General features: G+C 65.6%; 4 protein-coding genes across 4 annotated transcripts; 1 reads left to right on the top strand and 3 right to left on the bottom strand.

The window, feature by feature from the left end:
- Positions 1-9: 9 nt before the first annotated feature.
- On the bottom strand, positions 10-3,557 carry LDHD (lactate dehydrogenase D). The gene is made up of 10 exons (XM_084270235.1): positions 3,344-3,557; positions 2,989-3,130; positions 2,749-2,890; positions 1,956-2,115; positions 1,683-1,882; positions 1,463-1,591; positions 766-893; positions 592-682; positions 393-504; positions 10-299 (listed from the first exon to the last, which is right to left on the bottom strand). The coding sequence occupies exons 1-10, from the start codon at positions 3,541-3,543 to the stop codon at positions 134-136; spliced, it is 1,470 nt and encodes a 489-aa protein (XP_084126361.1). The 5' UTR covers positions 3,544-3,557; the 3' UTR covers positions 10-133.
- A 3,734-nt stretch (positions 3,558-7,291) lies between these two features.
- LOC311196594 (chymotrypsinogen B-like) lies at positions 7,292-9,584 on the bottom strand (the record flags this gene model as incomplete). Its single annotated transcript, XM_084270181.1, has 7 exons — positions 7,292-7,453; positions 7,537-7,670; positions 7,984-8,164; positions 8,924-9,002; positions 9,100-9,179; positions 9,299-9,402; positions 9,524-9,584. The coding sequence occupies 7 exons, from the start codon at positions 9,582-9,584 to the stop codon at positions 7,292-7,294; spliced, it is 801 nt and encodes a 266-aa protein (XP_084126307.1).
- Positions 9,585-10,579: 995 nt separating this feature from the next.
- Positions 10,580-12,840, top strand: LOC311196369 (chymotrypsinogen 2-like; the record flags this gene model as incomplete). The annotated part of the gene is made up of 7 exons (XM_084269917.1): positions 10,580-10,640; positions 10,762-10,865; positions 10,985-11,064; positions 11,162-11,240; positions 11,983-12,163; positions 12,463-12,596; positions 12,679-12,840. The coding sequence occupies 7 exons, from the start codon at positions 10,580-10,582 to the stop codon at positions 12,838-12,840; spliced, it is 801 nt and encodes a 266-aa protein (XP_084126043.1).
- Positions 12,841-14,596: 1,756 nt separating this feature from the next.
- Positions 14,597-21,382, bottom strand: BCAR1 (BCAR1 scaffold protein, Cas family member). The gene is made up of 7 exons (XM_084270238.1): positions 21,309-21,382; positions 19,661-20,356; positions 18,251-18,412; positions 17,928-18,032; positions 16,375-17,517; positions 16,083-16,172; positions 14,597-15,809 (listed from the first exon to the last, which is right to left on the bottom strand). The coding sequence occupies exons 1-7, from the start codon at positions 21,318-21,320 to the stop codon at positions 15,294-15,296; spliced, it is 2,724 nt and encodes a 907-aa protein (XP_084126364.1). The 5' UTR covers positions 21,321-21,382; the 3' UTR covers positions 14,597-15,293.
- Positions 21,383-25,530: the final 4,148 nt, after the last annotated feature.

Below are 25,530 nucleotides of genomic sequence, written 5' to 3'. Positions count from 1 at the left end.
GAGGGGGTGTGTGTGCAGAGGGGTTTATTGTGGGGTTGTGGGAATAGGGTGGGTGCCAGGTGGGTGTGCTGCTTCGGAGGGCTGGGGGGGGGGGCTGCCACCCCCTGCCAGGTCAGTGCTGGTCCTCCCCGGCTCACAGTACCTTCCCAGGGTTCATGAGGTTGTGGGGGTCCAGCGCAGTCTTGATGCGGCGCAGGGTGTCCAGCCCCTCCTCTCCCAGCTCCTCCAGCAGCAGTGCCCGCTTGCCCAGCCCCACGCCATGCTCCCCGGTGCAAGTGCCCCCCGCCGCCAGCGCCCGCCTGTGGGACAGGGCGGTCAGGGGACAGCACAGGCCTGTTTCCGTTCCCCCCCCCCCCATCCACCCCCATCTCCTGGGGCTTCCCCGTCCCCACCTGCCCAGGCGCTGGGTGAAGGCGTGGACACGCTGGGACTCGGCTGCGTCCTGGGGGTCGAAGACGAGGATGCAGTGGAAGTTGCCGTCCCCCACGTGTCCCACCATGGGGCCTGTGGGCTGAGAGTCAGATGAGGCATGGCAGGGGGCATGGCACCCCTCTGGCCACCCCCCTGCCCTGGCATCACAGCCCCGCTGACCGGTTAGGCCAGAGTCCTGCAGGTCCCGCTTGGTCTCCACCACCACTTCAGGCAGGCGGGAGATGGGCACACAGACGTCCGTGGAGTAGCCCTGGGCCAGGCAGGGAGGAGATGTGGCACCAGCAGCTGCCTGGGTGCTGCTGCCATCGTCCCGTCCCCAAGCCCATCCCTCACCTGGCAGCCGGGCCGCAGGGCCAGGGCAGCGTACCAGGCGTTGTGTCGCATGGCCCAGAGCCGACTGCGCTCCTCCGGCTCCTCCGCCCAGGCCAGGCCAGAGCCGCCGTTGAGCTGCACCATCTCCTCTGCCAGCAGCCGAGAGCCCCAGGATGGGGATGGGACCCCCAGCAGCCCCAGGCACCTGGCCCCCAGCCCAGGACCCTCCTTCCCCAGCCCAGGCACCTTGCCCCCAGCTTGGGACCCATCCTCGGCACCCAGCCCACACCCTGGGACACGCCGGGCCCCCCACCGCTTGCCCCAGGACCACTGGCAGACTCCCCCTGCCCAACAACCCCTCCTTCCCCTGCCAACTTCCCACTGCTCCCCTCATCCCCACCCTGGGCACCCATCCCTCATCCAACCTCCCATCTCCTCCCTCAGGTCTCCCAGCCATCCTTGAGACCCCCGGGCCCACCAGTTCCCAGCCCCAGGCACCAGCCCTTCACCCCAGCTCACCCCCCCATGTCCCTGTCAGTGGTGCTGGGCACTCACCCCACACCCAGAGCCACAGCCCTGCACCCCGGGGCACCCTGGTCACTCCCATCCCCTGGCCCTGGGCACCTGTCCCCCATCTCTGGGTGTCACCATGCCTCCCCCAACCCCAGGCACCCTGTCCCTATCCCAGTGCCCATCCTTGTGCTGGTGCCCCCCCTACCCATCTGCCGCTGCAGCTCGGTCAGGCCATGCCGGGAGCTGTGCAGCTCCAGGAGGAGCGTGGCCGTCGCCGCCAGCTCCAACCCGCTGAAGTGGCTGCAGGCACCTGCCATCACCTCATCCAGGAACTCTGGGTGCGAGAAGGAGGTGCTGAGCCCCATCGCCAGCACCCAGTCCCCTGGCCCCGCCACCAACCCCAGCACCAGCCCCTAGGCACCCACCGATGCGGGCGACGGGCACAGCGGCCTGTAGCACCTGGACGGTGCAGTCCACAGCCGCCCGCACGCTGGGGAAGGTGGCGATGGTGACAGCGGTGGCCTCGGGCAGGGGGTGCAGGCGCAGCGTGGCCTGGGTCAGGAAGCCCAGGGTGCCCTCAGAGCCCACGAAGAGCGAGGTCAGGTCATAGCCGGCCGCCCGCTTCCTGCACAGGGAGGGTGAGCGGGCACCCAGGGAGCCCCTGCCCAGCCCGGTCTGCCCCCGCCCCCAGCACCCACCTGGCCTGGCGCCCGGGGCCAGCGGTGTGGAGCAGGCGCCCGTCCGGCAGCACCACGCGCAGGTTGAGCACGTTGGGCCGCATGGTGCCATAGCGCACGGCGTTGGTGCCCGAGGCACCCGTGGCCGCCATGCCGCACAGCGAGGCGTCTGCCCCGGGGTCTGCGGGCAGGGAATGGGGAAGGGGATGGCAGCTGGCATGGGGACTGGCCCACAGGACAACCCTGGCCCTTGGACACCCACTGGCCCTTGTACACCCCTGTGCACATCAGTGGGGTCCCCTGGCACCCTCGGGGTGCCCTGCGGGGATGCCCAGAGCAGCTCTGGGACCACAGCTCACACAAGGGCATCCCCAGCACTTCTGGGACAACAGCACCCCCAGTCTCATGAGACCCCCAGGACCACGTCACCCTCAGCCCCATGGGCACCCCAGTACATCCCGGGGACTACAGCACATCCAAGACAACCCTGCAGCACCTCCAGTACCTCAGCGCCCCGGGAGACATACAGCACCCTGGTACCATGGCACCTCGGGGGGGCCTCAGCCCCCCTTGGATCCCAGCACCATGGGCACCCCAGCAGCCCTGGAACCACAACACCCCAAGTCCCCAGGGGACCCCAAGCACTGCTAGGAACACAGCAAGTGTACTCACAAGTACCCTTCCTACACCCTGGGGACCACAGCACCCGGGGCCTCGTGGCTACACCCAGCACCTCCAGCCCAAAAGTGACCCCAGCACCCCCAGTTCTGCCACCCCACATGCCCCCCAGATGCTTCCCCAGTGCCCACAGTACCGACGGGGAACCAGAGCCCGGTGCCACGCAGGTGACTGTTGAGGGCCTTGCGGGTGACGCCGGGCTCCACCACCACCGAGAAGTCCTCAAGGCTCAGCTCTGTGATGGCATCCATGTGGCTCAGGTCGAAGCAGACACCACCCTGGCAGGAGGACACAGGGGTGTTGGGCACGGCCAGGCACTGAGAGCTGGGGGCAGGGGTTGGCAGAGGGACGGGGAGCACGGGGGACACGGGGTTACCTGCACAGCATTGACGCCACCCTCGAGGCCAGTGCCGGTGCCGAAGGGCACCATGGGCACGCGGCTGCGGTAGCAGAGTGCTGCCAGCTCCTGCACCTGCCCCACCGTCTGCGGCCATACCACGATGTCCGGGGGAGCAACGCTGGGGGAGAGGGTGGCACCGCTGCCCACAGACCTCCCTCACCCTCCCCAGACCCTTCCCCAACCCAGACCCTTCCCACCTCCACAGCCCTGCCCCTGCCCAGGACCCTGCGCCCTCCCCAATCTCCCCCCCCCACCATGCCCTTCCCAAACCGCACCCCTGCCCCCCGCCCCCCCAGACCCTTCCGTCCCCCCAGCCCTCCGGGGCACCCACGGGTGCATGGACTCGTCGTGCCCGTGCTGCTGGCGCACCGCCGCGGCCGTGGAGACATTGGTGCCGCCCACCACAGCCCGCAGCGCCTCCGCGAAGCCGGGGGGCAGCGGGCGCTGCGGGGGGGGCGAGGGCCCCGCCTCAGAGCAGCGGCCACGGCGCCCCAGGGCCGCCCCCAGCCCCAGCACCCGCCGCAGCGCCATGGCGGGCACGGCCAGCGCCCGGCCACACCGGCACAGGGACCTGCCCGGCCCCCCGGGCGCCCGCCCGCCGCCTCCTTAAGGTGGCTCCGAGGAACCGGCGGCCCCGAACCGGGGGGGGTCCCTGCGCCCACAGAGCCCCCGGGGGGCCCGCGCCCCGTGCACGGCCGGGGGTCCCCCCGCCGCCGCCCCGCTGTGCCCGCGCCGGGACGGGCGGCCGGTTCTGCGCCGAGGAGGGTGCCGGGGGCGGCCCCACGGCCCGCCGAGCCCCGACGGCTCCTCGGCCGCTGTCCTGATGCTGCCCGGCTGTGCCCACGGCTGTATCCCAGCCCTGCCCACGGCTGTATCCCCCCTGCCCAGCTGTGCCCACAGCCGCTGCGCAGCCGCCCGGCCCCATCCTGCTCAGGTGCCCCCCCTCCCGCCCAGCTGCACCGGCCCCATGGGACCCCACACAGCCCCACGCCCCCAGTCTGCTGGCACAGCTGTCCCTGCACCCCTGGCCTCACACCTGCCCAGCGGTGCCAGTGCCTGCACGAGTGTCCCTGTGACACCCCCCCCAGACCCGGCTCCCTGCACCGAGCCGGCTGTCCCCACCCAGCCCATGTCCCCACAGCTCCAGCAGCGCTGGCTGGCTGGCCCCGTGTCCCCACGCCCACCACATGGCCTTGTCCCCAGCCCAGAGCCCCCCAGCCACACGGCTGCCCCGTGCCCCCCGTTGCACCCGCCCCGGTGCCGCAGTGAATCACAGAATCACCAGGTTGGAAAAGACACCCACCAAAGTAAGTCTAGCACTCCCCTTTTCAGCTGGACAAGGGAGAAAATAGATATTGAGAGGCTTGGGAGTCAACATAAGGCCAGGGAGAGATCATCCTATGACCAACAACACGGGCAAAACAGACTCAACACAGTGAAGGAAAGAAAACTCACACCCCCAGTGACACCAGAGTTGAGTGATGAGAAGCACAACCAGATCTTAAAGCACCTTCCCTTCTTAGCAGACTTCACTTTAGTCTTGATTTCACTCCCTTCTTCCCCCCCACTGTGGCACAGGGAGGGGCAGGGACTGAGGGAATGGGGGCTTCAGTCAGCCCCTTGCAGGCTGGTTTCCTTCTTGGCTGGGGCTGGGGGGGCCATTCACTGCACACCCACAGCAGACAGTCCTCCACGAACTTCTCCAGCCTGAGTCCTTTCCCACGGGGCTTCAGCTCTTCCCCAGCTGCCCCAGCGTGGGTCACTGCTGTGGTGGGCAGTAATAAATCACAGTGTCTCTCAGTCTCTCATTCCCAGTTCTCCACAGGGTCACCAGCCTCCCCTCAGCAAACCTGTTCCGGTGCAAATCTCTCTCTTGCTCCTCTCTGTGTCTCTGGCTCTCTCCATGGGCTGCAAGGACTGGCAGGGGCTTGTTCCAACGTGGGTCACAGCATCTGCTGTCTGTCTCCACCCGCTCCACCATGGGTTTCTCCATGGGCTGCAGGGGCATCTTTCTCTCCTGTACCTGGGGCACCTTCTCACTCCCATCTCTGGGGGCACAAAGCAGCTATTTGTGGTTGTTTTTCTCCTAACTGTGATTCCCAGGGGCGCTGTGACCATTGCTGATGGGCTCCTCCTTCAGCAGCTGCAACTCTGGCCTTAAATCAGCTGATGTTTACTCCCTGGGGCCTGCAGAGAGCTTCTGGCTGCTTCTTGCAGGAGCCATCTCTGCAGCCCCCCTTCTACCAGCACCCAGCTACACAAAACTGAGACAATATCCTACTTTACTATTAAAGACTGAGGTAAAGAAGGAATGAAGTACCTCAGCCTTGTCCTCATCCCTTGTCACTAATGTTCCCTCTGCATCCAATAAGGGCTGGAGATTCTCCTTGCCCCTCCTTTTACTATTAATGTATCTATAGAAGGACTTTTTATTATCTTTCACAGAACTGGCCAGTCTGAGTTCCAGTTCAGCTTTAGCCCTTCTGACTTTCTCCCTACATGATCTCACTACATCCCTACAGTCATCCCAAGACACCTGCCCCTTCTTCCAAAGCTCCTATTTCCCCCCTCTTTTTTTCTAAAATCTTCCCAGATCTCTCCACTCAGCCAAGCTGGCTTCTGTCCTCACCAGCTCCTCTTTTGACACCCTGGGACAGCCTGTTCCTGTGCCACCAAGATTTCCTTCTTGAGGAGCATCCAACCCTCTTGGGCTCCTCTGCCCTCAAGGGCTGCCTCCCATGGAATCTTCTCAAGCAGCTTTCTGAACAGACCAAAGTCAGCCCTAGGGAAGTCTAAGGTGCTTGTTCTGGTGTCTCCCTTCCTTACTTCTCCTTGTACTAAGAATCCTATCAGCTCATGATCACTGTGCCCCAGGCATCCTCCAACCTTCACATCCCCCACTATGCCCCTTCTCTGTTTACAAACAACAAGTCCAGCAGGGCACCTTCCCTGGTGGGTTCACTCACCAGCTGGGTCAGGCAGTTGTCTTCCAAACACTCCAGGAACCTGCTAGGCTGCTTCCTCCCTGCTGTGTTGTACCTCCAGGAGACATCTGGTGAGTTGAAGTCCCCAGTAAGGACGAGGGCTGGTGATTGTGAGACAGTTGTTTAAAATACAACTCAGAGGCTTCCTCCTCCTGGTCAGGTGGTCTATAGCAGACTCCCATCACTGTATCTCCCTGATTTCATTCTCTGATTTTTATCCAGAGACACCCAACCCTGTCTTCACCATACTCCAGCTCCAGGCTGTCAAAGCATCCTCTGACACAGACAAATACCCCACCTCCTCTCCCACCCAGCCTGTCACGCCTGTATAGTTTGTAACCAGCCAGAGCAGCACTGAAGTCATGTGAATTATCCCACCACGTTCCTGTGATGGCAATCACATCATGGTCTCCTTTAGTTACAAGGGCTTCTAATTCCTCCTGTTTGTTGCCTGTTCTGGGCATTGATGTAGATGCACTTCAGCTGGCCCACTGACCTTGTTACACTCCTAAGGGGAGCTTTGCTTCCCAAGTAACAGCTGGTTAAGTTACCTAGCTCATCAGTAATAATTACATGTCTACTCTAAATTAAAGCACTATCCATCTCATTTACTAGGGTGGCAGACCAGAGGTCCTTGCCAGCACACCATTCCCCAGTAACTCGACCACCATTCCCAGGTTCTTTTCCATCTAGCCAGGCCCTGTCCCCTTCCCCCTTCTCATTCAATTAAAGCTCTATTAATGAGCCCTGCCAGCTTCTGTGAGAGTATCCTTCTGCCCCTTGGGGATAAGTGCTCCCCATCCCTAGACAGCAAGGCTGGTGATGCTCACGCCAGCCCACTGTTGAAGAACCCAAAGATCTGTTTCTCACACCATGCTCTGAGACAGGTATTAATTTCCTGGCTCTTCTCATTCCATCCCTCCCATTCCCTGTAGTAGGAGTGATGGAGGAAAACACAGCCTATGCCCCAGATCCTCGTACCATGAATCCTGGAGCCCTTAAATCCTTCTCAATGGTCCTCAATTTTCTTTTATGGATTTCATTACTACCTACTTAGAAAATTAAAAAGGGGATAATAATCCCTGGGCCTGACCAAGGTTGGAAGTCGTTTTGTGAAGTCCCTGACTGAGGCTCCCTTAAGGCAGCAGACTACCCTATGTAAAGGGTCCGGCCTATGGATGGGGCCCTCAGTTCCCTCCAGAAGGGAATCCCCTAGGACAACGACCCGTCTTTTCTTCTTAACAGAGGCTGTGTGAGCAGACAGCATGGTGGGTTGGCAGCGTTTATTGTGGAGCTCAGTTGGCCGCCAGGATGGAGTCGATCCAGCTGCGGAGCTTGGTGACGCGGGAGTAGACGGCGGGTACTTGTGTGTTGCACGTGCTGCTGCCCCAGGAGACGATGCCCACCAAGGTCCAGGCGCCGTCCTTCTGGCACACCAGTGGGCCGCCGGAGTCGCCCTGCGAGCAGAAGGTGAGGGCAGGGACTGGGGGGCACGGGGGGCCGGGGGATGCCGGGGGCAGCGGGGCCCATGGGCACTTACCATGCAGGAGGAGGCACCGTCAGCGCCGGCGCACACCATCACGTCAGCGATGCGGTAGCCCCAGTACTGCTTGCACTGTGTGTTGGTGAGCAGGGGCAGGGCCACCTGCTGCAGCACCGCTGGTGTGTCCTCGTCTGCAGGGCAGCGGGGCAGTGTCAGGACCCCGGGACCCCGCAGTGGAGATGGCAACGGGGATGGGGCCAGGGATGAGGACAAAGGATTGGGGTGGGAAGGAGATGAGGGTGGGGGTGAATGGGGATGGGGGCAGTTAGGAGTATTAGGAGGATGCTGAGGATGTGCATGGACAAGTGGCATGGGGTAAAGAAGGGTCTAGGGATGGGGATATGGGGTATTATGCAAGATGACAAGGATGGGGACAGGGATGGGAATGAGCAGAGCAATAGGCACAGCGATGGCAATGGGGATGGGGAGAGGAAGGTGCTGTACCATATGGGTTAGTGAGCCCCCAGCCAGTGGTGACACAGGTCAAGCCGCCTGGGAAGTCGTCATCCTCCTGGGGCAGGCAGACGGGGGACACGCGGTCTGACAGACGTGCGGGGGTGGCCAGTTTGAGCAGGGTGATGTCGTTGCGGATGGTCAGGTCACTGTACTGGGGATTCTTGAAGACCTGGAGCAGGCGGCACAGCTCCCAGTGCCTGCACCCACAGCCAAGGTGCAAGGAACTGGGGACCCCACAGGGAATGACGAGGACCCGACTACTGATGGGGAACTGAGGAATAGCCTGGTGGGTCCCAGCTGATGGGATCCCTGGGGTGCAGAGCCCAGCTCCCGGGCACAGGGCAGCAGGGACGCAGCCAGGACTCCAGGGACCTGGGGAGCAGACCCCAAACCCTGGGCAATGGGTACCTGGGGAGCAGACCCCAGCCCCCTGAGTGCTGGGCAGTGGGAAGCACCAGGGACACTGACAGAGTCCAAGGGGGAGCCTGGGGCTCAGAAGACACCAAATCCCCTCTCTGGTGCCCCCAGGATCAGAGGACAGTAAAGGGGTGTATCAGGTCAGACCCATGACCCTCAGGACGACGGGGCCACCCATGACCCCACATCCCACCCGGGGCTGTGGCCGGGGACCTGGTGGCTGCTCATGGGGAGCAGCAGAGACATCCCGGGTCACATCACTCCCAGGGATTGGTGGGGACACATCCTGACCCCATCCCTTTGGGGTGCTGGGTATGGATCCTGACCCTGGGATGAGGTGATAGAGACCCCCAAGGGAGCCAAGCACAGGGATATGGGGGAGGACCCCCCGCCCCAGGAGCCCCAAACCTCAGCATGAGGAGAGGCAGGGACTCCACAGGGACCCAGCCCTACAGGGCTCTGCACAGCACCCAGGGGACCCCCAGGCACACAGCCCTCACACCAGTGGTACCTTCTCAATGGTCAGCTGCTGCTGGTCAGCGGTTGGTGAGTCCTGGTCATACGCACCCACCACCACGGCGTCGGTGGTCCTGGGCAAGGGCAGATGCTGAGCACCAGGCACAGGAGTGGAGACCCCCATGCCTGCGCCCAGCCCCTCAACCAGCCAGGGGTCGAGCCAGTGCCTACCTGACGCCACAGTGGGCAGCGGTGACCACCCAGTTCTCGCTGATCAGTGACCCGCCGCAGAAGTGGAAGCCGTTATTGCGCTGGTGGGGAGAGCTGCCATCAGCATCCGGCACCACCGCCAGCCCGCTTGGTGCCCAGGCCCTGCCTGGCACCCACCAGCACCCACCCCCTGGCACCCAGCCCTGCCATGGACACCCACCTGCAGGGAGACCTGCCACGGCCAGGACCCCGGCACTGCCGGCTCCCCGTTGACGATGCGGTTGTAGCCATGGATGACGGGTGCGATGGCGGGCACGCCGCAGCCTGCCGGGGACAGGCAGCTGTGGGATGGGGGCTCCGGGCTGACCAGCCCCGTACCCCCCACCACTGCCAGCCCCCCACCAAGTCCCGAGCCCACCCCGCTGAGCCCCACGTCCCCACATACTCTCCACAGCAAGGGCAGAGCCCACCAGCGCCAGGCAGCTCAGCACCCACAGCAGAGCCATTGTCACTCGAGGACAGACCCAGCCTGGGGCTCAGCACCTCTTATACCCAGCGCTGGGCATGGCCCCACCTCTGGCCTTGTCACCGCGGCCTCGGGAGATAGCAGGGCTGTGTCACCGTGCCAGGAAGGGGCCTGGGAACATGGCACCTGGAGCTGTTGGCCTTGGCCCTGGCTGTGGGAGCACACCGGTGGGGTCCCAGTGTGCTCCTTGGCCTGGTGCATAGGGGTGGGCTCCTCGAGCCGTGGGGCTGAGGCTGGGGAGGACCTTGGAGCTCACCTGGTGCGATCCCAGTGCAGCCACCCTGGGACTGTGTCCAGGTGGTGTTGGAGTGTCTCCATGACAGAGATGCCACAGCTGCTCTGGGCATCCCGTGCCGGTGCTTGGGCAGCAATACAGAGTCTCCTGAGCCAGAAGAACCCTCCTGCCTGTCTGCTGAAGTCACTGAATCACTGTGTGTCCCACCACATCTGCTCCTGGCTCAGAGAGCCTGGCTGTGCCCATTGCAATGTCAGAGATGCAGCCGTCCCCCTCCTCAAACCTCCCTGGCCTCTCTCCAGTCTGTTCCTGCCTCTCGTACTGGGGAGCCCAGCACTGAACCTGGCACTCCTGATGTGGACCCTCCACCACCCCAGTGCTGAGCAGGGGGGCAGGACCCCTCCATTGACCTGCGGGCAACGTGCTTCCAGCAGGCACAAGGCCCCGTGGCTGGTGCCTGGGCAGCGTGGTTCCACCGGCACTTGGGCAGTGCTGGCGGCAGAGCTGGGCCCAGCGGGTGCTTGGCCTGGGGCACGGAGTCCATACATGTTGCTAGGGCCAGTTTGCCTGTGGCAGGGGTTGGCCATGGCCATGGTGCCAGGGCTGGCACAGAGCCGCTGGCACGGTGACACAGCCCTGCTATCTCCCGAGGCCGCGGTGACAAGGCCAGAGGCGGGGCCATGCCCAGCGCTGGGTATAAGAGGCGCTGAGCCCCAGGCTGGGTCTGTCCTCGAGTGACAATGGCTCTGCTGTGGGTGCTGAGCTGCCTGGCGCTGGTGGGCTCTGCCCTCGCTGTGGAGAGTACGTGAGGACATGGGGCTCGGTGGGTTGGGCTCGGGACTTGGTGGGGGGCTGGCAGTGGTGGGGGGTACAGGGCTGGTCAGCCCGGAGCCCCCGTCCCACGGCTGTCTGTCCCCGGCAGGCTGCGGCGTGCCCGCCATCGCACCCGTCATCCATGGCTACAACCGCATCGTCAACGGGGAGCCGGCAGTGCCGGGGTCCTGGCCGTGGCAGGTCTCCCTGCAGGTGGGTGTCCATGGCAGGGCTGGGTGCCAGGGGGTGGGTGCTGGTGGGTGCCAGGCAGGGCCTGGGCACCGAGCGGGCTGGCGGTGGTGCCAGGTGCTGATGGCAGCTCTCCCCACCAGCGTTACAACGGCTTCCACTTCTGCGGCGGGTCACTGATCAGCGAGAACTGGGTGGTCACCGCTGCCCACTGTGGCGTCAGGTAGGCACTGGCTCGAACCCTGGCTGGCTGGGGGGCTGGGCCCAGGCATGGGGGTCCCCACTCCTGTGCCTGGTGCTCAGCATCTGCCCTTGCCCAGGACCACCGACACCGTGGTGGTGGGTGCGTACGACCAGGACTCGCCAACCGATGACCAGCAGAAGCTGACCATCGAGAAGGTACCGCTGGCTTGAGGGCTGTGTGCCTGGGGTCCCCTGGGTGCTGTGGAGAGCCCTGTAGGGCTGGGCCCCAGTCATGGGGCTGGGTCCCTGTGGAGTCCCTGCCTCTCCTCATGCTGAGGTTTGGGGCTCCTGGTGGGGGGGGGGTCCTCCCCCATATCCCTGTGCTTGGCTCCCTTGGGGGTCTCTATCACCTCATCCCAGGGTCAGGATCCATACCCAGCACCCCAAAGGGATGGGGTCAGGATGTGTCCCCACCAGTCCCTGGGGGTGATGTGACCCGGGGTGTCTCTGCTGCTCCCCATGAGCAGCCACCAGGTCCCCGGCCACAGCCCCGGGTGGGATGTGGGCTCTTGGGTGGCCCCATCGTCCCGAGGGTCATGGGTCTGACCCGATACACATCTTTGCTGTCCTCTGATCCTGGGGGCACCAGAGACGGGGATTTGGTGTCTTCTGAGCCTCAGGCCCCCTTGGACTCTGTCAGTGTCCCTGGTGCTTCCCACTGCCCAGCACTCAGGGGGCTGGGGTCTGCTCCCCAGGTCCCTGGAGTCCTGGCTGCATCCCTGCTGCCCTGTGCCCGGGAGCTGGGCTCTGCACCCCAGGGATCCCATCAGCTGGGACCCACCAGGCTATTCCTCAGTTCCCCATCAGTAGTCGGGTCCTCAACGGTCCCCATGGTGTCCCCAGTTCCTTGCACCTGGGCTGTGGGTGCAGGCACTGGGAGCTGTGCCGCTTGCTCCAGGTCTTCAAGAACCCCAAATTCAACATGCTGACCATCCGTGATGACATCACCCTGCTGAAACTGTCCACCCCTGCACGTCTGTCCACCCGCGTGTCCCCCGTCTGCCTGCCCCAGGAGGATGACGACTTCCCAGGCGGCTTGACCTGTGTCACCACTGGCTGGGGGCTCACTAACCCCAATGGTACAGCACCTTCCTCTCCCCGTCCCCATTCCCATTCCTGTCCCCATTCACATCATTGTGCTCATTCCCATCCCGGTCCCTGTTCCTGTCCTCATACTTATTCCCATCCCCATCCTGCTCATCCATATGCATCCTCAAGCCCCATCCTAACATTCCTAACTGTCCCCATCCCCAGTCACCCCCACCCTCATCTCCATCCCCACCCCAATCCCATCCTCCTCATCCCCTTCCCCGTTGCCATTCCCACTGTGGGGTCTTGGGGTCCACATGGGCACTGACGCTGCCCCGCTGCCCTGCAGACGAGGACACACCAGCAGTGCTGCAGCAGGCGGCCCTGCCCCTGCTCACCAACACACAGTGCAAGCAGTACTGGGGCTACCGCATCGCTGACGTGATGGTGTGCGCCGGCGCTGACGGTGCCTCCTCCTGCATGGTAAGTGCCCATGGGCCCCGCTGCCCCCGGCATCCCCCGGCCCCCGTGCCCCCCAGTCCCTGCCCTCACCCTCTGCTCGCAGGGCGACTCCGGCGGCCCACTGGTGTGCCAGAAGGACGGCGCCTGGACCTTGGTGGGCATCGTCTCCTGGGGCAGCAGCACATGCGACACGCAAGTGCCTGGTGTCTACTCCCGCGTCACCAAGCTCCGCAGCTGGATCGACTCCATCCTGGCGGCCAACTGAGGCTGACAATAAACACTGCTAACTCAGCAAGCTGTCTGCTCACTGCGGCACCAGGGCGGGTGCGACGGGGGGCGCGGGGCAGCCGTGTGGCTGGGGGACTCTGGGCTGGGGACAAGGCCATGTGGTGGGCGTGGGGACACGGGGCCAGCCAGCCAGTGCTGCTGGAGCTGTGGGGACATGGGCTGGGTGGGGACAGCCGGCTCGGTACAGGGAGCCGGGTCTGGGGGTGTCACAGGGACACTGGTGCAGGCACTGGCACCGCTGGGCAGGTGTGAGGCCAGGGGTGCAGGGACAGCTGTGCCAGCAGACTGGGGGCGTGGGGCTGTGTGGGGTCCCATGGGGCCGGTGCAGCTGGGCGGGGGGGGGGGGGCACCTGAGCAGGATGGGGCCGGGCGGCTGCGCAGCGGCTGTGGGCACAGCTGGGCAGGGGGGATACAGCCGTGGGCAGGGCTGGGATACAGCCGTGGGCACAGCCGGGCAGCATCAGGAGAGCGGCCGAGGAGCCGTCGGGGCTCGGCGGACTGTGGGGCCGCCCTCGGCACCCTCCTCGGCGCAGAACCGGCCGCCCGTCCCGGCGCGGGCACAGCGGGGCGGCGGCGGGGGGACCCCCGGACGTGCACGGGGCACGGGCCCCCCGGGGGCTCTGTGGGCGCAGGGACCCCCCGGCTCGGGGCCGCCGGTTCCTCGGAGCCACCTTAAGGAGGCGGCGGGAGGCGGCGGGCGGGGGCCCGGGGGGCCGGGCAGGTCCCTGTGCCGGTGTGGCCGGGCGCTGGCCGTGCCCGCCATGGCGCTGCGGCGGGTGCTGGGGCTGGGGGCGGCCCTGGGGCGCCGTGGCCGCTGCTCTGAGGCGGGGCCCTCGCCCCCCCCGCAGCGCCCGCTGCCCCCCGGCTTCGCGGAGGCGCTGCGGGCAGTGGTGGGGGGCACCAATGTCTCCACGGCCGCGATGAATCCCTGCACCGGCTCGGACCCCTCCCCCCCACGGGGCCGCCCGTCCCACCTCCTCCCCGCCGTTGTCCCCCCGCAGCCCCAGGCCGGGGGTCTCGGCAGGATTGAGCCCACGGTGCTGCCTGGGCGCGGTGCCCCGGGGTGCGGGAATGCGGCTCGGGGTGCGGGGTGGGTGCCCAGCACCACTGCCAGGGATACGGGGCGTGCCCTGGGGCGAGGGGCCGGGAACCGGGGGGGGGGGGGGGACGGGGGACGGACGGGGTGGGGACGACCGCGGGGTGTCCACAGGATGGGTGCCCAGGGCTGGGAGATCTGAGGGACGAGAGGGGCCGTGGGGTGAGGGATGGGTGCCCAGGGTGGGGATGGGGGGAGCAGGGCTGGGTGCCCAGGGAGGAAGCAAGGAAAGTGATGGGTCAATGATCCGGGGGAGGGGTGGGTGGGTGGGTAGGGGGGGTGTGTGCATGTCTGCCTGGGGCAAGGGATGGGGGTCCAGCACACCTGGGGTGTGGGGTGGGTGCTCAGGCTGAGGCCAGTGCTGGAATTTGGGGGAGGAGCGGGGATATCCCTGTGCCACCCCTGACCTCCAGCCCACAGGCGGGTGCTGGCAGTGGCACTGTTACAGCATGAACCCCAGCAAGGTGCTCTGCAGGGGGGCACCAAGCTAGTAGTGGGGCAGCAACCCCTCCCACCTGCACCCCCCACCCCACGGCCACACTGCCCCAGCACCCACCCCAGTACCCCTTTCCCCCCACACCCTCCATGGTTTCCCTCCCCCCACAAGCAGATGCAGCTACGCAGGAGCTGGGGGGGGTTTCTAGGCAAATCTTTATGCTGCTTCGGAGGGGGCTGCAGGGCTGTAGCTCTGGGAACCAGCAGAAGCTTCCCCCACGTTCAAAAGGCACCAATTTCCATTTGTGGTTCCGGTACAGCTGGTACGGCAGCAAACCCGAGACAGGAGAACTTGCACGTCAGACAGCTCCTGCGCCCCGGTTCCCCCCTACCCCAGCCCCCCCCCCCCGACTCCCATTCCCTGCGACTCTTCACTCCGGCCCCTGGGAGGCAGCACAGTCCATCCCTGCGAGGGAGGGCTCCTACACCAGTAAGAACCCCTGACCCTGGGACTCGGCTGGGGAGCCCCCCAGCAGGGAACAGCCACAGCATGGCCCCCCCCCAGCCACCTCCTTGTTTTGAGGACGTGCCCCCCTCCTGCAGCCTCCAGGCTGGGGCTGGCTGCGTTGGAGAGATGCCAGCAGGGAGGGAACGGGCACAAATCCACCTCCCAGCTTTGCTTCCTTACAAGCATGGCTCCAAAACTCACTCTGGCCCGAGAGGGAAGAAGAGGATGGGGGATGATGGCCACCAGCCCCTCCACCAGCAGAGCCCCAGGCCTCCGGTGCACGCAGGAGTCTCTATGTACACATCCACTTGCACCAGGTGGAGAGGGCTCATGTGGAGGACAACGTGTCTGGGGAGGGGGCTGTGGGAATGGGGCAGGAGCCCAGGGGCCATCACATAGCTGCCAGCTGGCCCAGCACCATCCTGAACTGCTGCGTGCTGTTGGCAAGGTCCTTGACACGCTCCACCATGTCCTTAGAGGCAGCAGGAGAAGGGTAGTGAAGGGCGGCCGCCTTGGTGGTCACCACAATCTCCTTGAGCATCTCACAGAGGAGGTTGCTGTAGTGCATCACCTTGTGCTGGACATCCTGGGCCTTGGCCTGGCGGGACAGCGTGTCCCCAATGAAGACCAACTTGTGGGCGCTGAGGATGACAAATTTGCTGTGGGCCACGAAGATCTTGGGGGGTTGGTTGGAGCTGACAGCCGTGAAGAAGGCGTCGACGGCATTGGTGAGGGTGGTGAGGTTGGCCTCGCACTGCTCCAGGTAGAAGAGGAGGAGCTGGCGGTCGGCGGGACACAGGGCCCCACCGCCCCGCGCCGGGCCGTAGTGCTGGGGGGGGCTCCAGTTGGACAGGTCGTTATCGATGGGGCGCGTCACCTCCTGCTCCAGCCGCTCAAACTGCTTCAGCTGCAGGAGGGACAGCCATGAGACACGAGAGCCACGAAGCCAGGGCCCGCTCCCCTCCCTGGGGCCACAGAAGGGACAGCCCCAGGACAGCCACACTGGGCTACTCTCCAGGAGCAAAGCACCCACATCCCTTCTCTGCTGGCAGGAAGGCCCCACACCATGGGGACAGCCACATAAGAACGGGCTGCAGTCCAGACCAGCAGCAGGAGTCCAAGGGCTGCAGCAGCCAAAGCCCCCAAGCCCAGCATCCCCTTCCCGCCCCAGCCCGGATACCTGCTGGTGCTCCAGCTGGTCCTTGCTCTGTCGGATGATGTTGCCTTTCTCCAGCAGCTCCTTCTGGGTCTTCTCAAACTCCTCCTTGCCCTGCAGGGAAGGAAGGGGTGTGACAATGGGGGGCAACACCAACCTCACCTGGCCTGGCCCCCCCCCCCCCACTCCCCACAGCCCTCATGCCAGAGGGTAAGAGCGAGATGTGGGTGGCAGAGGCACCACTGTGGTTGGAGCTGCCCAATCCCCAGGCACAAAACCCACCCGTGGGGAGCTGCTCCCCCCTGCCCACACCCACCTGGAGGTGGACGTAGTCATAATCCTCCATCCAGCCGCTCTCGCTGTTCTCGTAGGGACCATCGGGAGACTCCTGTGCCAGCAGCTTGGGTGGGGAGGGCAGGGGCCGCGACTGGATGCTGCTGGCCTTGTCAGAGGGGTGAGGGGGCCCGTGGCCACCGCTCTCCGCCGCCGGCTTTGTCCTTTTGAAGAGGAGGGAGGCATTGCCGTGCAGGAAGGAAGCCAACTGCTTGGTATCGTCGGGCACGCCGCGCGAGTGCATGACAAAGTGCTCCAAGTCATCCGTGCCCGGTTTGCCACCAGCCAGGGCGCTCGGGGCCCAGTGGCAAGCGTCCAGCGCTTGGCTGTGCCGCGCCAGGGCCTGGTAGACCTCCTCCATCTTCTGCAGCTGCTTGCTAAGCTTGGCGTAGAGGGAACGGTCGGAAGCCTGGGCAGCGTTGCCCACTGCCCCCCGGGCAAACTCCAGCAGGTCCCGGAGGGCCGTCCGGACGCCCTCAGCTGCCCCACGGATGCTGGCGGCGTTGGCCTCCATGTGCTCGGGACTGCGCCAGTTGGCACCAATGAAGGACATGAGGTAGGAGACAGCGCCGCCAACGCCGTGCTGGAGCTTGGCCAGCATCTCCATGGCGGCGTCCAAGTCCAGGGAGAACTCCTTGCCGGCTCCCTTGGCCGGCTCCTTCACAGGCACCATGTCCAGCGAGGAGGTGGAGATGTTGCTGCGGGTGCTGCCCGTGCTGGAGGCCGACAGGCGCTTGGCGTCGGCGCCCTTGGTCTCACGGTCCACCTGCGGCGGGACATCGTAGATGTACTCGCCCTCTGTGTCCAAGGAGCCCTTGCCCGGGGCGTGCAGGTCCCGGGGCACGTCATACACCTCCTGGGAGGGGAACGCTGGCCCCCCCAGCTTCTTGAGGCTGGGGGGCACGTCGTAGATCTCATGGGAGAGCAGCGGCTCGGGGGCACCTTTCCCGGCCACTGGCGGGACGTCATAGACATCCTCTGGCAAGTAGGGCTCCTGCTGGGCCAGGATGAGGCGGGAGGGGTCGAAGGCTTTCTGCTTGGCGAAGGCGGGGGGCACATCGTAGGTCTCCTCCCGTGCTGGGCCGTCGGGCACGTCCTTGCTCACTGAGGGGGGGATGTCGTACACCTGCAAGGACAGCAGCCAGCACCGTCAGCCCCGCTGGGACAGCCAGCTTGGGTCACGGGTGGGCATTGCAGGTGTGCCACACCGTGCTGCAGTGTGCGTAAAGCCCCAGCTCCGGGCACACAAGACGGTGTAGAGCGTGCCCCGGGACAGAGCCCTGCACCCCACAGGTGCCCCACATTCCCTCCAGGGAGGGAATCACAGACCCTTTCAACAGCTCAGGTTGGAAGGGACCTCAAAAGACCATTTGGTCCAACCTCATTCCTTAGATGACTTAGCACCCCATTCCTGACAAAGCCTCCACACCAGAAACACCACCCCGTGCCTACTGGGGGGGTACAGGGGGATGCTCATTTCCCCTGTAAAACGTGTCTGTTACGCAGAGAAGCTGGGAGCTTTCCAGCAGCACTTACAGTTTGGTGCAGGTTCTTTTCCACACTGGGGGGCACGTCATAGATCTCGTGCCCTGCGTCCTGCCCAGTGGGACCCTTCACTGCCATGGGGGGGGTGTCATAGACCTGGAGGTGGGGGAACAAGGAACAGCATGTCAGGGATGGTGTGGGCACCCAGGCACCAGCTGGGAAGGATAAAGCCATCAGAAGAAGCCCCAAGGGCCAGAACATGCCCAGCTTTGGGATGCTATTCACCCAGGTTTGGGTCCTAGAGCATCTCCCATGCCAGGGAGGATGGAGCTGGTGACCTCCCCCACTTCCCCCCTACCCCCGAGCAGCCTCACCTCCTGGCTGAACTGGCTCGAGACCCCCCCTCGGACAGGGGGCACGTCGTAGATCTCCTGGGAGCCCAGGGAAGGGAGGTGGCGAGGGAAATCGTACTCATCCTGCTCACTCTTGGGGGAGTCATAGACGTACACCTGCCCCATGCGGGTGGGCACCAGCACCTGGCAGGAAGGAAAGGGATGTTTCTGGGCACCACCGAGCACCCTCAGCTCCCTCCCACCCCCCCCCCAAAACCCAGCGACGGGGCTGGAGAGAGGACGGATGCTGCAGCCCGCACCAGACTGTCCAGCAGCGGGCAAACCGGTGCCCACGGGAGGGCGCTCCCCGGCCAGGCGTACGCGCTCCGCACCGTGACGCGGGGGGACGCGGATGATATCACCAGTTATTTATAGCGGCGAGCCTCGGCGAGAGACAAAGCCCAGCCGGCACGGCCACGGCGTGCAGAAGGGAACGGCCGATTCGGGCAACGAGCCACAGGCAGGGACCCCGCCAGTGCCCGCGGTGCGATGGCAGATCCCTGCCCGCGGCTCCGCGCCCACCCTGCCCCGCCACAGCGACAAGAGAGCGGCAAATAACCAACCCACAGGGTCTTTGCATCCTGCCCAGCCAGTGCCAGGGCTGAGCTACCAGCACTCCTCAGCAGTTCCTTTCCCCTTCTAGGATGCCCCCCTCTGCCCCACCTGTGATTTGGCAGCCCCACCATCACTTCCCAGGGGCACAAGTCCCGGAAAAGGTGATGCCGAAAGCGCCTCGCTCCCCCTTCCCAGGATGACGTGCCAGGGAAAAGGCAGAGCCAGAAGGAGCCCGGTGTCCAGGATGTGACCGTTGGGCTGCCCTGGACGCAGCCACCACAGCAGGAAGCCCATCGTTGGGGACAGACTGGTGGCTCACCTTTGCCTCACTGGCAAACCCGACCAGCAGGAGCTGGCAGGCTTCCTGGCACAGCCGGAACACGCTGGCACCGGCTGCCTGCCCCTGCCTGCGCTCCCAGAGGAAGGAGACATCTCAGCACAGCGCTGGGTGCCACGGCCACCCCCGACCCCCCTCACAAATGGCCTTTTCAGTAACCAGTGCCCCATGCCCACCCCAGGCATGGCTGCTGTGGCCTCGAGAACACCAGGGGATCTGAGTTACCACCACTTCCAGCTGGGTAACCCACACTAAACAGGGCGCCTCAGTTACCACAGGGATCCCCCCCAGGAGCAGGGCAGGGGGGAAATGCCCACACCCCTCCCTCTTCCCCAAACAGACAGGAAGACTCAAGAAGTCCTCTCAAAAAAACAGTGTTGGTGTCAAATAAGCTGGAGCACCATGGCCCTGGCACCCGTGTGAACAGCAGAGCACCCCAGAACTGTGCTGCCACCCTCTAGCCACGCCCCCCCCCCCCTCGATTTCCCCCCCCATCCTACCTTTCCCTGGGGCTTGTGTCCTTCCCAGCTTCTCATGTCCAATGACGGGGGCACCTGGTAGATGTCTTGAGCCTGACCAGCTGAGGGAGGAACCTGGTAGACATCCTGGGGGGGGCTGGCAGAGCCCCCAGGGTATGCCTCTGCCGCCTGGCCCAGGGATGGGGGCACCTGATAGATCTCTTGGCCGGCGCCGGTGAAGGCGTGGGGAGGGGTCTGCTTCGGGTAGGTGGGCGGCTGCTTAGCTGGGGCAGGCGGAAACTGTCCGGTGGGCGCCGAGCCCGGGTAGAGACCCTGCTGCGTCTTGCTGGGCACCGGCATCAGGTAGACGTTGTCCCCTTGGGGGGCATAAGCAGGGTGCATGGGGGTGTACTGCGAGGCGGGCGACAGCGGGGTGTAACCCCCTTGGTGGTGGTAAGGCAAAGCCGGCTGCGGCACTGCCGGCTGCGGCGGAGCCTGTCCCTGCGCCGGGCTGGACGCTTGTTGCTGCTGCTGCTGCTGTTTCTTGTCGTACATCCCTACGAGGATCTTGAGGCGGTTCCCGGGGACGATGCCCTGCCGGCCGTGGAGGGAGCAGAGCCACCAGCCATCCAGGCCTTGCGTGTTGCGCTCCAGCACCGTCATGATGTCGCCCTTGCGGAAGGAGAGCTCGTCCGGCGACTCGGCCACGTTGTCGTACAGCGCCTTGGCCAAGACATTCTGCAAGAGAGCCCCGCGCCGGGGCGGTGAGCCGGGCCGCTGCGCAGGCATCCCGGTACCCAGGGCCGGGATGGGGAACCCCCCGCGGGGCCGGAGGGGGCGGGTGAGGCGGGGGTCGTCCCGAGCGGATCCCACCGGCTGGATCTCCCCGCCACGGCCCGGCCGCCTTTCCCTTCCCCGCTGGAGTTCAACCCATCCTTCCCGGAGGTGGTGCTAGGAAGGGGCCGGGCCCTTCCGCCTCCCCCGGTTTCGGGGGGACCTCCTCCGCCTCTCCCTCCCCTTCCCGCCGGGGAGGAAGTGCCAGGGCCGTGAGTCAGCCGCAGCCCCAACCGTGACCGTAACCGTCCCCGTCCCGGCCGCCGCCGGGCTCAGGCCCCTTCCGCCGCTCGGTGCCTGCCGCCCCCGCGGGTCGCGTCCGGCCGGTGCCGCGGCACCGGAGGCACCTGCCGCCGCTCGCCAGTCTCGGCCGGGACTCGCCGGTGCCGCGGCGGGCGAACGGACGGACGGGCCCGCAGCCCGCCCCAGCTCCCGCCACCGCCCGCCACGGCCCGCGGGCTTTCCGGCCTCTCCGCCGCGGCCGGGCACGGAGGCTCGGGCTGCCCGTCCGCGGGGAGTCCCACGGGGGTTCCCCGGGGGGGGGGGGTGTCCCGGTGCCCCCCGCCGGGCAAGGCCTCACCGCCCGCGGCGCGGCCGGGCCGGGCCAAGGTCACGCGAGGGGGGCTCGGCCGCCCCGGGAGGGGGACGGGGGGCCCGCGGTGCTGCTCTCCCTACTCCGCGCCGGAGCAAAGGCCGCCCCCCGCCTCCGCACAGCCACGGCGCCGGGGCCCCACGTCCTGCCCGGGGCTGGGGCGGGGGTGGGGGTGGGGGGGGAATAAATCCCCACGCCGCCCCCCGCATCCCCCCCCCCCCCCCGCCCGCCCCCGATCGGTCCCCTCCCGCGGTGGCCGCTCACCAGGTAGTTCATCTTCCCGCGGGGCTGCTCCGGCCCTAGCGCCGGTCGGCCGGAGGCCGAGGCCGGGCCGGGGGCGGCGGGGCGGGCGGGCAGCGCGGTGGCGGCGGCAGCGGCGGCGGCGCCGTAGGGATCATTATAGCGCGGTGCCCGCCCGGGCCCGGCGGCCCCGCCCGCCCCCATTGGCTGCGCCCGCCCAGTGGGGCGGGGCTTCGGTGGAGGGGGCGGGACTTAAGCGAAACGGGGCGGGGCTTAGGGAGATGGGGCGTGGCCTGTGCGCCCGGGCCGGGCGGGCACCGTGGGGACAAGGACCGGCCATGGCGGGTGGCCGGGGAGCGGCGGGGGTGCGGCGGGGGCGTGACGGGGTGCAAAGGGTGTGAGGCGGGGGGTGAGGGGCTGCGGGGGGTCTGTAGCGGGGGTGCGGAGGGTAACGGGTGCCACCGGCACGGGGCAGAGCGGGGCAGTGGGGGGTATCTGGCGCCCAGCAGAGGTGTCAGGGCGCCCCGAGGGGGGAAGGGGCCACCTGACAGGCGTGGAATGGGCACGGGGGTGTAACGGGGGTGTAACGGGGGTGTAACGGGGCCATAACGGGGCGTCACAGGGCATAATGGCTGCGTGTCAGTTGTAACGGGGATAACAGGGTGTAACAGGGCGTAGCGGGGATGTAATGGGCAGGGTGTGCAACAGGCGTGTTCTGGGGGTGTAAGGGGCAGGGGGTGGGGTTGGGTACAGGGGTGTAACGGGGCAGCAGCACAGGGGCAGCAGGCAGGGCGTGTGTGACAGGCGTGCGACGGGGCTGGGCACACACGGGTGTGCAGCAGGGGGGTGTGTATGTAACTGGGGTGTCTGGGCAGGGGAGTGTGGGGGGGCAGGGGTTGTGGTGCGTGTGCGAGGCGGGGCATGTGTGCGATGGGGGGTACGGGTGGGGGTCAGTGGCATTGCTCCCCTGCAGCCCCTCTCCGTCCCTGGGGGGTCACGCCAGTCTCCCCTCAGGGTGGCATTTGAAACAGGCCTGATCCCTGATCCCTTCTTCCTCGCTCTGCCTGCAGCACACGTCCTGCTCCAGACCCGGTGCTGCTCCATGGGGTTGGCACCTCATGGCACGTCATGGCACATCACGGCTCCTCATGTTGCTCAGCGGGGCAGCCGCTGCCGCCCACCTGGCCTGTTCCAGCAGCCCAGCTGTGCAGCCCACAGCACCGCGATGGCTGGCGAGCCTGGGCCTGACGCTGCTGCACGCTGAGCCACCATCCCTGCCTGCAGCCCCGGAGCTGCTGGCACCGGCGTGGAGCTGGGAGCAGGCTGGGAGGGTGCCCACGGGGCTCCCCGTGAGTAAGCGCACGGTGAGCGAGGCCGTGTGCGAGCTGCAGGGCCGGTGAAGGACAGGCCTTGCTGAGGAGGGCCAGGAATGCTCCTTTACCCCTGCTGTTTCCTCTTGCCCTGCTCGCCCTCGGGGTTACCTTTGTGCCACACGGGCATCCAGCAGCAGAGTTGTGGCCCTTCCCCACCAAGCGGGACTGTCCTGCCCCCCAAGAACCACCACCCCCCAGTACCGGCACCTCCTGCACAGCCTTGTGCTCTGAGGCACGCTGCCCTGGGCATTGCTGGCAAAAGGGGAAACTGAGGCATGGCCAAGAGTACGAGACATCCGGTGGGCAGAGGCTGCGGCTGCACCCACAAACCGCAGCCATCGCGGCAGCCACAACCACAGGACTGTGGTTTCTTCTTGCTGGTGACAGCGGTGACAGCGCAGGGGCTGCACCCCGCAGCCATTCCCAGGACAGGCTCCAGGCTCCTCGGCCCCTCTCCTGCCACCACAGCCGATCCCACAAGCCCACAAGTGTGTTTTCTTCGGAGACCCTGAGCCCAGCAAGGGGCCCCGGGGCCAGCAGTAAGGGTCTCTCTTGGGACCCCCACGGTGTCCCTGGGGTGACCTGCCATCGCGTGGCTTTGGGTGGGTGCTGGGGGCCCGTGAGCTCCCCACTTTGGTGCATAAAAGCAGCAGGGGGTTTATTTTCTCCCCTCCCCAGGGCGATGCTGAGATCAAAGCTCTCCCCGGCGATACTCAGCCCCGGCCATTTTTGGTGCATCGGAGCCAAACTCACTGCGTGCATCTGCTAAACACCAGGAGTTGGCAACAGCTCCTGCATCACCCCCCCCCCCCCCCGCCCCAGCTTCCGCAGCCAAGCACCCGGGGGGGGGGGGACAGGCACCAACAGGTCTCCCTTTGGCTTCTCCAACCTCTAAGAAAACGAGATGCCAAAAAAGAACATCAAAAGTGGCGTGTTCTCCGGGCCCTGCGGCGCTGGGGATGCTCACAGCCGGGTCGGCGCAGCCGGAGCATCCCCATGCTGCTGGCAGTGGGGTACGGTGGGGGCCCCACGGTCCCGTGCCATGGTTCTCCACCGGCACTGGGTGTTTTGGGAGGATGCTGCTGGGGCTGCAGGTTGCCCCAGCAACGGTTGCTATGGAAAAGACTTCGGCGGCGAAATTTCCAGCCGTATTCACGTGTCTGTCATTGTCTTCAGGAGATTCTCCACCCCCCCCACCCCCCCCACCCCGCGTCATCCAGCCAGGCACGGCTGGCTCCGCACCGGGTGGGCGGCCGCCGTGGCCACGGAGGGCTGTCTGTGCCCATGAAGCCCAGCTCCTCCTGGCTTTTCCCACTACCTCCTGGCATGGGAATGTGTTGGAGGGGATGTGGAGGAAGCATATCAGGACTGCATGGGCTGGGGGGGAGCAGGCTGCTCTGTGCCATGCTGTGTTAATTGGCTAATTGCTGACTGATGCCCCGTTGGCCCAGCCATGCCCCAACCCTTGGGTTGGATGTGTTTTGGTGAACCCATGCCGGGGCAGAGGTCTGGCGTGGGAAAGGGGGTTGGCACTGGGACCCTTGCAGGCTGGAGCCATCCCCAGTGAGGACCAGCAGCTCCAAACGGGGCTGCCTGCTCCTGCCCCCATCACCTGCCCGTAGCCCTGCCAGGTCTGTGCTGGAGAGAGCTGTCTCCTGCCTCCCGGAGCTGCAATGGGATTACACAGGACTGAGTCTCTGAGCACCGGATGGAGAAATAAATCCTGTAAGGCAGGATGGGATTTATTAGATTTCAATATTCTGGAAATAATGAGGACATTTCTCTTGGCTTGTAACATCACGGGGCCCAGCAGGATCACAACAAGGATTTATCCCCATGCCTTTCTGAGGAGCTGTGTCGGTTTTCCACTGAGGAGAGGAGATGGTGAGGGAGACGGCTTGCCTGTCCCAAGAGTGGGGTGCTGGGGCATCCCCTCTGCTGCCAGAAGAGCCAAGGCAGAGCATGGGGCCTTGAGCTTCCCCAACAGTAGCGGCTCTGTTCAGCTCCCCATTCATCCCCTGGTGAGGGATGGTGCTGCTCCTTGCCCCCAGTGCTGGGAGCAGGAAGAGCTGGCTGTGCCACCGGCTCAGCATCAAAGTGGGGATGCCCTGGGGTGGGGACCCTCACTCAGATGGGGTAGGACACCCACAAGCAGCCCTGTTACTCCCCATCAGTCCCAAAACCACTGCAGCCAAAATCTCACTGGAGGGGACACTGCTGCTGGAAAAAGAGGTGGGAGAGGCTGCAGACAGCAGCTTGGAGAAGTGGATGTGGTGCCCAACATCATGTCCAGGACCTTCACAGCCCCCTGGGGAACGACTGTCCTGGCTATGGGGAGATGTGTCCCAGAGCCAGCCCTGCACTCAGCTCCCTCCTGCAGCATGGCACAGCACCCTCACAGCTTCACCCCGTGGCAGCTCACCCGGACCCCGAATCCCATTGTGGTCCTTGGGATGGCTTGGGGGGGGGGGCATGGGATGCAACCCCGGAGCAGCCGGCTCTCAACCTCCTCCCACGCCCGGAGCCGGCTGTTTATTCCCACCTCCCTGTAACCGAAGCAGCTTTCATCGCACGACGTTACCTCCCGCCCGCCATTCCCGCGGCCCCGGAGCGGCCTCCCAAACCCCTCGGAGCCGCTCGGCACAGGCGAGCCTGCGGGCATGGGTTGGACACAGCCAGTTTTACCGCGGCTCCGGAACGCGGCTGCCGTGGCAGAGGCCCTGACCGTCCGGGCACGCAGACACAATTGCCGCCTTGTTCGGGGCCCAGCTGCACAAGGGGCCCCTTCAAGCAGCCGGGGAAGGGGGGAGCTCCTCGGGGTGGGGTGATGTTCGGGCCACGAGGGACTCCTTGGACAACCGAAATGATCCTGA

This window comes from Gallinula chloropus (genome assembly GCF_964237585.1).
Source record: "Gallinula chloropus genome assembly, chromosome: 13".
NCBI classification, from domain to species: Eukaryota; Metazoa; Chordata; class Aves; order Gruiformes; family Rallidae; genus Gallinula; species Gallinula chloropus.
Note: the sequence above shows the minus strand (reverse complement) of the source record. Positions and strands in the feature narration are given on the sequence as shown.

What these genes read in the sequence shown, in the direction of transcription:
- LDHD (XM_084270235.1), bottom strand. Translation starts at nt 3,543, where the DNA reads ATGGCGCTGCGGCGGGTGCTGGGGCTGGGGGCGGCCCTGGGGCGCCGT. An exon ending in CGGGCTCTGGTTCCCCGTCG is followed by an intron (nt 2,116 to 2,748) that starts GTACTGTGGGCA and finishes CCCTGCCCGCAG; the next exon opens with ACCCCGGGGCAGACGCCTCG. An exon ending in TGTGCCCGTCGCCCGCATCG is followed by an intron (nt 1,592 to 1,682) that starts GTGGGTGCCTAG and finishes TCTCGCACCCAG; the next exon opens with AGTTCCTGGATGAGGTGATG.
- BCAR1 (XM_084270238.1), bottom strand. An exon ending in GACACAAGCCCCAGGGAAAG is followed by an intron (nt 18,413 to 19,660) that starts GTAGGATGGGGG and finishes CCTTCCTGCCAG; the next exon opens with GTGCTGGTGCCCACCCGCAT. An exon ending in AAAAGAACCTGCACCAAACT is followed by an intron (nt 17,518 to 17,927) that starts GTAAGTGCTGCT and finishes CTGTCCTTGCAG; the next exon opens with GTGTACGACATCCCCCCCTC.